The 11,129-nt window shown below is 43.9% G+C and overlaps 1 protein-coding gene across 1 annotated transcript in view; it reads left to right on the top strand.

Moving 5' to 3' along the window:
* Positions 1–229: 229 nt before the first annotated feature.
* Positions 230–11,129, top strand: part of CD200R1 (CD200 receptor 1) — a 30,480-nt gene continuing 19,580 nt past the window's right edge. The window contains exon 1 of the mRNA XM_074983551.1: positions 230–417. Within this exon, the coding sequence (XP_074839652.1) occupies positions 327–417 (91 nt within the window). The 5' untranslated portion in view covers positions 230–326. The remainder of the gene's footprint in view (positions 418–11,129) is intronic.

Below are 11,129 nucleotides of genomic sequence, written 5' to 3'. Positions count from 1 at the left end.
CTCCATTCTGAGCTCTGCTGTGGAGTTTTATCTTCACACATCAGCACTGCAAGGAGAGCCAATGAACGGAAGGCATAGCTGTTCAATCTGTTTCCTCACTGTTCACTTTGGCTCTCAGTACAGGAAGCCTAGTGCTATGCAAAGACATAAGAAGGAATCTCTCCTCCTCCAAGGAGCTAATCAGTCAGGAGCAGGCAGAGCAGGGCTGGCGAGCTGGGGAAGTGGAAGAGGGAACAAAGACGCAAGCAAGCAAGGACATGCTGTCACAGAAGGAGGCTCTGCAGCTGGGCTTACAACGGGATGGATGGAGCAAGTGAGCTGTGTGAATGATGAAAGCAAAAACTGACATGAGTTGTGTTGGGAAGACTTTTCGTGTCTTCATTCTGTTGATCATCGCAGTGGCCACGGCAACGATGGGTAAGTCCGACCTCTCTTTGGGAATCAGGCAGCTCCTAGGGACAGAAGCAAGGGGCGTGTGCTAGGATGTTTCAGTCACATAAATGCTGTATCTATCTGTGCTGCTTTAATTGAAGGACACTGACAGTTATGTATTATTGGCACCTTGAACCTGCTCTTCATCCACCACATCTGCCCGTGATCACCCGGCCTGTCGTCACTAGGCAGGTACCATGTATCTGGTTTACTCTGCAACCAAGACAGATTCGCAGTTAACATCACCAACTGCCAGAAGACTTTTCACCTCTATCTTTACATTTCTGTCATCTGAGCAACTGATTTTTATTTTAAGAAATTCTAAATCACACAGAGAATGGGGTGTGCAGCCCCATCTGCAGGCCCATAGCCTTAGCCAGGGTGTCTCTTCTGGGTTTCGTTGGGAAGGCTGGGGGTAGTTCCCATAGGTAAGGTGGGCATTCTGAGTGCTGCTGGGAGGTCCTTTTTAGGTAGTGGTGAACATCCCTAAACAGCGTGATCTGTAAGCTGTGTGCTTGTGCGACCGCTAAGGAGAGATTTAGATGCCACCCAGCTGATTAACAGAGTGTCCCAGCTAGGTTTTTGTTTCTACAGGTGGTGCACTTTCGCACATGCCTTTGAGCACATAAACATTTATTCTGCACATGGATGACAAAGATCAAAAACAGCTTCTGTGATAAAAATGCTGTCATCTAAGGCTATGCTTCCTAAGCTTTTAGGGCAGCTGTTTTATTAGCCTTTCAGCTGTGCCAGCTTCTGTCTACCAGCTTCCATTCATCTGTATTTGTAGCACTCATGGTCTTCTGAACTCCATGACTGCAAGAGCATCCCTGGGATATACCACAGAAACTCATGACTAAAGCAGGGAGAGACAGCCTCATGCATCAGTCACAAAAGACTGAAGTGAAAACGCTTACCTATGTACCGTCAACAAGCTGCTCTAATGTACTGAGTTATTCAAATATAGGCTCCAAAGATAGGTCTCACATCTCTAGTGCCTTCCACCAGAGGAGTCCAAAACATGCTACAACCATTGTTTAATCCAGCCTCAGCCCCTCGAGAGATGGGTTAGTATCTTGTCACCATTTTACAGATGGAAATACTGAGACAAAAAAAAGTGTTAACTGACTCACTCAAAGTAGAACAATGATCGCATGACAGAGTAAGGGATGAAATCTCAGGGTCTTAAATATAGTTGGTCAGAAAAGTAGGATTGTCTTCCTCAGAAAATTTTGACAAAAAATGAAATTTTCCATTGACAGCAGAGATTTTTTCACCTCCCACCCCATTGCTCAATTAAAAGCCCAGTTTTCATAGAAAAAGGAGACAGAAAATTTTCCACCACTACCTACCCTTGAATGCCCTGTCCCCCACGCATGACTGCTTCCCTCCCTGCATTAGGCTGAAGGCAGGAGGGTGCCTCAGAGTACACAATAAGATCAAGGAAACTGCTCTCTAATTCCTCCATTCTCCCAGAGGCCACAGACCTAGTGGTGTGTATGGACCCAGTGAAGGTACACCCATCATGAGCACATTTTTCCCCACAGAGAACCAAGGTTATTGGGAGCCCAGACAGCTTCTGGAGGACAGGAGTGGCTGCAAAAATAAAACGAAGACATCTGAAAAATCATGTATTTTACATGCTCATCTAGACCCTAACTTCATTAGCTTTTTTCTTAAAATTTGCAACAGCTGCACTATCAGCTCTGTGGCTCCCCTAATTTTAGCGACAACGGAAACACCAGCATAGAAAAGATACACGTGGTTTAACGCTATGTGTCTAGTCCTGCTCTGAGGCATGCTAGAGGACATATAATTTAAAGTGCTGATGGCCAGAGATGCTGGAACAATTTGTACAGTAGCAGGGCTGAGAGCCACTAAAGCAAACTGTAAACCTTATATATAACAGAAACCATTTCAAGCAAGGGGATGTGGCAACTCTCCAGAGCCCCTTGTTCCGAGCAATAGAATCACAGAACTGGAAGGAACCTCGAGAGGTCATCGAGCCCAGTTCCTTGCACTCATCGCAGGACCAAGCACTATTTAGACCCGTGTTTCTTAAACTATGTTCTGCAGAACATTGGTGTTCGGTGAACAACTTGCAGGTGTGCTGCAAGCATCTGACACTTTTTGATATCATACACTGATGGTATATATTTTCTATTATTAAAACCAGATACAATTTTACCCAGGCTATTTCAAGTGCGGCATTTTGTTCCCGCTACCCCTTGTTGTGACAGGGATAGGGAGTAGTTAGAAATAGGCACTTATTTCGAACTCTGGTGCCGTGTAGCTGGCACCAAGTTCAAAATAAGTTGCTTTGAAATAACTTACACTCTTTGCACAATGTAAATTGCATAAGTTATTTCAACATAGGACTACAGTGTAGCCCTAGCCTAAGACTTCATAGGATGAGGGAAAATATCTTGATAAGCTGCCTTTGTCTTCATCACACTCTTGCATGAGTGTCCCCTTTCTTTGTTGTTCTGATACCCTGCTGTTTATTTTAACACTGGCAACATACGCATTGAAAGGTGGGAAGAACCATTTGATTGTTTTTCTTAATCTAACCATTTAAATGGTGTTCTGTATTTTTTAATTAGTTTTGACTTTTTCAGATGCTGTCCCCCCACGCTACAATTTCTTCACAGACAGATACTATTTTAGAATTTCTGAGCTGACATTTGCATTTCTCTGATCCAGGACTGTTGTACTTGAATGAGTCTGTTTGAAATTCTAGCAATAAGGAGGTCTGCAAATAGCATCCTGACCACAGACAACAGTATATTTTGTTTAACTCTGATATATGTACACAGTGTTGAAAACTCTTAGCTGTTATTTGTTGCGTGCTGTCATTTGTTTGCTTGTTGTTCTTCTGAAGAGGTGATCATTCACATGTTCACTAGGGGCAGTAAAATCAGAGCCCTTTTTATGTTTTTCATACAGCAGCTTCATCATTAGAAAAATACAAAGAAATTATTATGCAAAAAACCCAATTCCAAAACAATTATGACTGAGATTTTTAAGTACACACAAGTGAGGATGTTAAGCATTAAGGACAGCACAATCACCTTAACTCAGCCGATCTGTACATATAAATTACAACACAGTATATAGTCAGACATACAGAATCCTGCATATTTGCATCTACTTTCCCAAGAAAAGGTACACCTTTCATATAAATGAACCGAACAAAATTCATTTGAGTCCTTCTTCTCCCTGGAGGAGTAGAATTGAAATTTAGACCAAGCCTATGAAGCATCATATAAAATGTTCCATGCCCATTTTGTCAATGAGAAAAATGGAAGGCTCTTTGTAGTTATTTGCTAGGCAATATGTCATATTTAAACCATGTTAGGATTCCCCTCTGGTTGAGCACATACTCACTTCTTTGCTTTAGTGCTCACTGTATCACTTGGAATGGCACTTCATAAGGACTGGTGATCTTGCCCTATAATTCTGACTTTCTTGACTTTGTCTTATAAAAATGGCAGCCTCCATGGATTTTTTAACATTTGTTTTCCTGTGATGTAAAAAAACAAAAATAATTTAAAATAAAAAATAAAATATGTGAAACACACACACACACAGGCCATGCTGCTTTTGTATGAATGGCCAAACCTCGAAATAGAAGGGATACACTTTTCTTCAAAAGTTGAAAATGGATTTTCTCTCTGGACTGAAAGCAAACAGAGAGACACTCGGAGATCAAAAGGAATAGAGATGGGTGAAATTCATGAGACAGGCTGGAGTGACAGCTACAAAGGAGATTGCTCACTCGAGGTGGCTGGGGTTCCCACCTCCATTAGTCCTTGCACACTTCATCTGAACAACGCCTGATTAGAATCAGCTTAAGTGCCACAATAAAAGTGCAGGTTCAATTTGCAAAAGCCTGAAGTGGGCGGAATACAGAGAGGGAAACTACTATGCAAACTTCAGATTTCTTCTTGTGTTCTGTCAGCTTGTTTTGGTGATGTTCAAAACATGGAGGTGCAGACCGTGCCTTATACAGTTTACGGTTTAGGGGCCAGATCCACACCCGCTACACACTCTTTTAACTCCACTGACTTCAATTCAGCGACAATAATTTACACCCCTTGAGGACCAGTCTTAAGTGTTACGCTGAATGAACGATCCAACCTGTGACACTATATACTGGCTGTCTGGATGACAGACTCATTTTAGAGTGGAGCACCAACTCCCTGCAAGCTGAGCACTCGGGCAGCCATCCAAAAGAGATTTAGGTGCCCCCAGCTGATTAGCTGAGCACACACAGCCACCCGCAATGGGCACCAGTTGTTTCTACTGGCAGTGCACATCCACACATGCCTTGGTGTACATAGCAAAATTTATTCTATCCCTAGATGGTAAACATTTCAGAGAACATCGGCACCGATCCTGCCTTCTTTCAGGCTATGTCTCGAGTAAAACATAGCCTATCTTCCCAAGCCTGGATATGGCCTGAGCGTTGAGTTTTGTGCTTTGCCTATTGCTGAAGTATCACTCCACCTAGTAAGTGAGTTTTCAGGAAGGATGTGAAGGAGAAGAGAGACATTCTGTGGTGCCTAAGTAAAAAGGGGGAATTCCAGGCATCTGGGATGGCACATCAGAAGGTGTAAAGACAAGCAGAGCGAGGCATGGGCAGGTTAAAGGAAATGAGACGCCATTGGGAAGAAATAAGAGCAGAGAGCTGGGCTGGTGCAGAGCTGTGTTTAGCCTTGAAAATGGACAGAAGTTTGGATGTATTATTTAACTTTGATCAGTGTACTCAGCACTGTAGAATGCTGACAAGTAAAGTCAGTCGTTCACCTGAGGAGCTTACGGTATAACAAGAACACACATCGCAGGCAGGCCACAACGGGGAAAGCAGAAGTGGGAATGACTTTGTGCAGAATGACAGAATGATTTATCAGTAATGATGAGAAGACACCCTCTGGGGTGACACAGAGGAGTGCCATGGAAATAGAGGCAGAAGCGGAAGATGATTGTAAGGGAACAGAAGAAGCTGGGAAATGAGCAAGCAGGAAGCTCATGTCATAGAAGCAAAAGATGCCTAAATGGACAAGGGCGAAGACGACAGCGATGGTGAGGGAAGCGTGGGTTTGGAGACACAAGAGGCTGGATGAGGCTGGGAAGGGGTAGCACCAAGGTATATGCAGACTGTCCTTGTTTGTGTGTGATCCCTTCAGCAAGCAGCTGATCCCTTATCACCTCTATCTTATAGAAGCAGGGAGACCTACCCAGCAGACTAACTTCTTTTTTTCTACTAGCTACATACTTATCCTTACAACTGAAAAGAACAGACTGGGGTTCAGAAGAAAAGTGTGTTTCACAAACACTGTGGCTACAGTTACACTACAGCGCTCTGTCGACAGAAGTCACTGTTGGAAGAGATTTCCTGACAAAACTTCTGACGACAGAGGGTGTCCACACACAACAGCCAATCAGATGAGTGCTCTGAACTGTCGACAGAGCAGCCAGACTGCCTGGCCACTGTCTCAAAAAAACAGGCATGAAGAAGCACAGCAGACAGGGCTGCCCTTTGTTCTGGATGCCCTGTCGAGAGAAGCCCCACCCCCCCCAACCCCGAGCATCCACACACAACTTTTTTGTTAACAGCAGTGTTATGCCTCATGGCTGAGAGGCAGAACACAGGTCGCAAAAGTGCTGAGTTTTGTTGACAAATTCTCAACAAAAAGCATTTTGTGTGTGGACGTTCCACCAGTTTTGTTGAAAAAATTGGGGTTTTGTCAGCAAAACTCGCCAGTGTAACCTCAGCCTCTGAGCTGTGGTTATTCCTGGCGTAACTCCATTCATTGGCATTGAATCACACTGGGGATCCATTAAATTGTTTGACTTTTATGTTTCCTACCCCAACCTTGCTTAATGTCACAGATGCACAGCAACAGAGTAGAGAGAGATAAAAGACTATGCATATTCAGCATATTACATCTGACCTCTTTCAAGCAGCAAGCATTGTCCCTTTGAATTGCAACACACTGTGACTCACAGAACATTTATTCCAGGATGCAATCAGTCAGTCATCTGCTTGTGGTATATGAATTACGAGTTTGTTATACCACTAACTTTAATATGTAATAATCACTCGCGTGTGGGGCCATGTACTGATAAGATAAGGAAGGTTGTTGCTGCAGGAAATGAGTGTACCACAGGACCATATCTGAGCAAAATCAATCTCTTTAGAGGACAAAATCTCTTAACAAGCTGCAGTTTCTTTAAGAGGCCATTAAGCAAATTGTCTCTGGGTACAAGACAGTCTAGTCATGGATGTGAAACTCAGCTTCACCAACTTGAAATCTACTCAGATTCTACACCTGTCACCAAGACCCCCTGTGATTTTACAATCATATTTTCCTGTTTTTAAAAGTGTTTCTCTCCTTTTGCTGTGTGAAAGATTCAAAGAAATAGGAGACGATGACTAAGTTACTAGTTATATATGGGAACCAGTGAAACTGACTATGACCAAAGTATTGCCAAATGAATAACATAAACAAATAAAAGGAGAAAAAGGAGACAAAAAGGAGACATTTTTTCCCCAGTCACTTTCAGTTACAGTAATCTTAGGCTTTGCATGTGTTAGCTGACAAAATTGCAAGATATATGTACAACTTCTAAATTGACTGTCGCTCTTTGGGGAAAAAAAGGAGGAAAAATGGCCCATTTTAAACAAGAAGAGGTGTAAACGTTCCCCAAAGACCTATGCTATGATCAAAGCTACCGACCTTGCTAAACATTTTACTGTCACTGTTCACCGTTATTAATGACCAGCATACGGTTGAATGGGGAAGTGGCAGCATTTAAAGATGGGACAGAATTATTCCAGTAAATCAAAGCGGGGAGAATATTGAGGAATTTGAGAGATTTGGAGATCAGGACTCAGCACGGAGCCAGGGGAGGGAAAGAAGCAACACTCTTCCAAGCACTGCCCATAACACAAGCTCCACCCGCATTAATCTCCATAAGGAAACAATTCTCACACTAGAACAAGAAATCCTGTGGCACCGTAGAGACCAGCAGACATACTGGAGCATAAGCTTTCATGGGCAAAGACCCACTTGGTCAGATGCTTCTGCCAAAGCGGGTCTTTGCCCATGAAGGCTTATGCTCCAATATGTCTGTTTGTCTCTAAGGTGCCGCAGGACATTTCATTGTTTTTGTTCACACAGACTAACACAGCTACCCCTTTGATACTTCTCAAACTAGATTTTGTGCAGATCAAAATATGATAGTGCATCTCTCTGACCTGCACTAAACTGGGGTCCTTGAGCTTGTCTGTCCTCAGTGGAGCCCACAGACCGTGCTAAGTTCCCAGGGCTGGACTTGTCCTGACTGAGCCCCAAAAAAGAAAAAGTGGTGCTCTCCCCCAAGTGTCACTGACACATGACACAAAAATGAGGAGTCACAGTAAATTATGACCCGTGGTCTCCCTTCCTCCTAAGGGAATAAAATAGTTGATATTTAAATTATCATCCCTGAGTGATGGGACATTTCACACCTCTCAGACCTGGTATTCAAGGCTCTCTGCAGACATCTTGGCATTGATTATACACAGGAAGCTAAGCCGGTAAGAGGTAACGTGTGAAATTACACCACAATAATTGTAGCAGAATAGCTCCCCATTTGGGCACTCTTATTCTGGAATAAGAATAGGCTTTTTTTCTGGTACAAAGTAAAACATTTCCAAAATGATATAAAGTAAACTGGAAAGAAATCACATTTATTCTTGAATAAAAGTGTCTATACAGGGAGTAATAGCAGCGTACATATAATTTTACTAAGCAATTTCCCCTTGCAGGTAAGACTTAAGTTCTCATTTTGTTTAAGGTTTTCTTTGCAATCATAACAGCTATAGACTTACTTTTTTTTTCAAACGAAAGCTGGAAAGACAAGATACCAGCTTCAGAGAGATGACAACAGGGCATGTGCTATGCACTGGCTGTTTCTAGCTTTTATCTAAGGATAAAAATGTTTACGGACATAAGTTCTCCTGCATCAGGTTGTGAAATAACAACTGCTTAGAGCAGCATTTCTCAAAATGGGGTCTGAGCACCTCATGGGTATCCCTGAGCAGACCCCCAAGAGTCCACAAGCCCTACTGATCAACTCCCCACCTCCCCCCCGCAACAAGTGCCTACTGCTCTCTAAAAGTCCAGCAGTTCAGTGGGCTAAGCAGGCTTTCAACCTGCCCTGGCTCTGTGCCACTCCCAGAAGTAGATGACAAATGCCTGCAGCCCCTGGGAAGAAGGGAGTCTTCGCATGCTGCCCTGAGCACTGACTCCACAGCTCTCACTGACCAGGAAGTGTGGTCAATGGGAGCTGTGGGGGCAGTGCTTGTGGGGAGTGGCAGCATGAGGAAACTTCCTAACTTCACTGCCTAGGAGGTGCTGCCAGAGGGATATGCTGGTCACTTCCAGGAGCTGGTGGAGGTAAGCTTTGCCTGGTCAGAGCCTACACCCATACTCCCTTCTCCCCACTCCCTCACCCATGGTCCCCACCCAGAGCTGGCACCCTGCATCCGAACTCCCTCCCAGAACCTGTACCCAAACCCTCTCGCTCCAAATCCCTCCTTGAGCCCACCCCATGCCCCCTCCTACACCCAAAATCCCTCCCAGAGCCTGAATCCCACACTCCCTTCTTCACCTCAACCCTCTGCCCCAGCCTGATCAAAGTGAAAGAGGGTGAGGGTGAGTGAGTGACAGAGGGAGGGGTGCATGGCTTGGAGAAGAGGGCATGGCAAGGGCTTACCGGGGCAGGGCTTGGGGGGGGGGCGGTCCCCATAATTTTTTAATCAAAATGAGGGTTCTTGGCTTGCTAAAGTTTGAGAACTGCTGGCTTACCAGAATCCTCAATGGCCTCGTTAGAGCTGCTTTAAGGTCCTGGCAGTGCAAAGGGGCTTTAGCATATCTGGTCCAGCAGCTGAAGGAAAACCATCTCAGATCTGAACATCTCCAAATCTGGGAAAAGTTCATGACTGCTAAATAAGGAGAAAGAGAAGGCTGAGGGTAATTTCCATTTAGAAACAACCATTTATCCTACAGGATCCCAAAACATTTTATACGCTACATAAGCACAAGAATCACTTCACAGCACACAGAAGCTATTTTTGAGGCAAAAATAGCAAATGGTTAGCAATAGCCAATGCCACTTCCCTATGATTTGGGACAGAAAGTGGAGAAGAATCCCATGTTCAACTGAAACTGTGGGGAGAATTTAGGGATGCAGAACTGGAATTTGGCCAATATCACTCCTTCATAGGCTATTGTGTCCTGCGTCTTTTTTGTAAGCCTCTTATCTAAATGTCGAGCAGGCCTAGCCCTACTTAGCTTGAGAGGGAGAAGGTTCAGCCCATCCTGTTTTAAGTATTGCAATCTACAGCCTTTGGTCTCAGTATTAGGCAATAGCTGTGCTCCGTTCTGTGATATGGGGAAGGAGAAATCACCATTCAGCACTTCTTTCTGGTGTTGGAGCCACACCATTTCCACACTGTGATGATCTGGCAGAGAGCAAAGATGGCTGCATTCTGGACAAAAGTAACCACATCCTTCACCAAACCTTACCTTCTTCCCCAGGATATGTCCACACTTAAAATGCTTGAGCAGCACCGCTGAAACACTTCAATGCCGATGCTCATTACAGGGATAGGAGGGATTTTCTTGTAACTGTAGTTAATCCATGTCCCCAAGATGTGGTACTTAGGTCAGGGAAGCACGTCAGGTCGGCATAGCTATGTCTCTCAGGTGTGAATTTTTTCACATGGGATTTAGTTCACTGCGTAGATCAGTCTTCAGGCTCTCCCCACCTCAGTGACAGAACACAACCATCACAGCCAAAACAAGCCCTACGTTAGCTGTTTCCGGGGAAAAGGTTAATAGGGCTCTGACATTATATAACAGCTGGCACTAATAATAACACTTGGCTGCTCTACAGCAACTCTAAATCAGTGGCCTGCAAACCATTTTATTACCATTAATTAATGGAACTTCATAATATAGCTCTGAGGTAGGCATTCCCTCAATTTTATGGATCGAGAAACGCAGGCAGAAAAGTCAGGAGAGAAGCCTCGTACATTTCATCAGTGTCAGAGACCAGAATAAGGACCTTGATTCTTATTTATCCAAAGGCTTTTTTTATTCCTCTCTGACAGCTAACGGGGCCTTTAAGGCACAGCCCATTATCATATTTACAGCCAATTTAAGGTCCCTACTAGAGTTGTGTAAACTGATGTTGCCTATGTAAGGTACAGGCCTTGAGTATTTTAGATGCCTGCTTAAACTACCATGCCCAGCTAAAAGCCTTCTCACTAGAACATGGTAAGGGAAATACACAGCCATCCTACAGCTTCACTGTAACTCTAAAAAGAAGATTTTACACAAACACAGTTCAGCAGCTTTCAAGCTAACTGATGTGGCTTGTGAATTGTGAGTGACTTGTACCTGACTCATTCCTCGCCGTTTGTGATAGAAGCTGATGGAAAGGTGTACCAAAAAGCACCACTTTTACTTCTTCCTTTCTTGCTGCTGGCAAAGGACAGTCATTTTGTTGAGGAAACTACCTATTTCCGAGGAAGATTACTTAGGAAAGAAGGGTCCAAATGCCAGTAAACTAGTATCACACTTATTTGTCAAAAAATGTGCACACAGTTGTCACTGTTGTGCAGTGCAAAGCAGGCCAGGCAC

The sequence above is a fragment of the Carettochelys insculpta genome, chromosome 1, assembly GCF_033958435.1.
Source record: "Carettochelys insculpta isolate YL-2023 chromosome 1, ASM3395843v1, whole genome shotgun sequence".
Taxonomy (NCBI): Eukaryota; Metazoa; Chordata; order Testudines; family Carettochelyidae; genus Carettochelys; species Carettochelys insculpta.
Note: the sequence above shows the minus strand (reverse complement) of the source record. Positions and strands in the feature narration are given on the sequence as shown.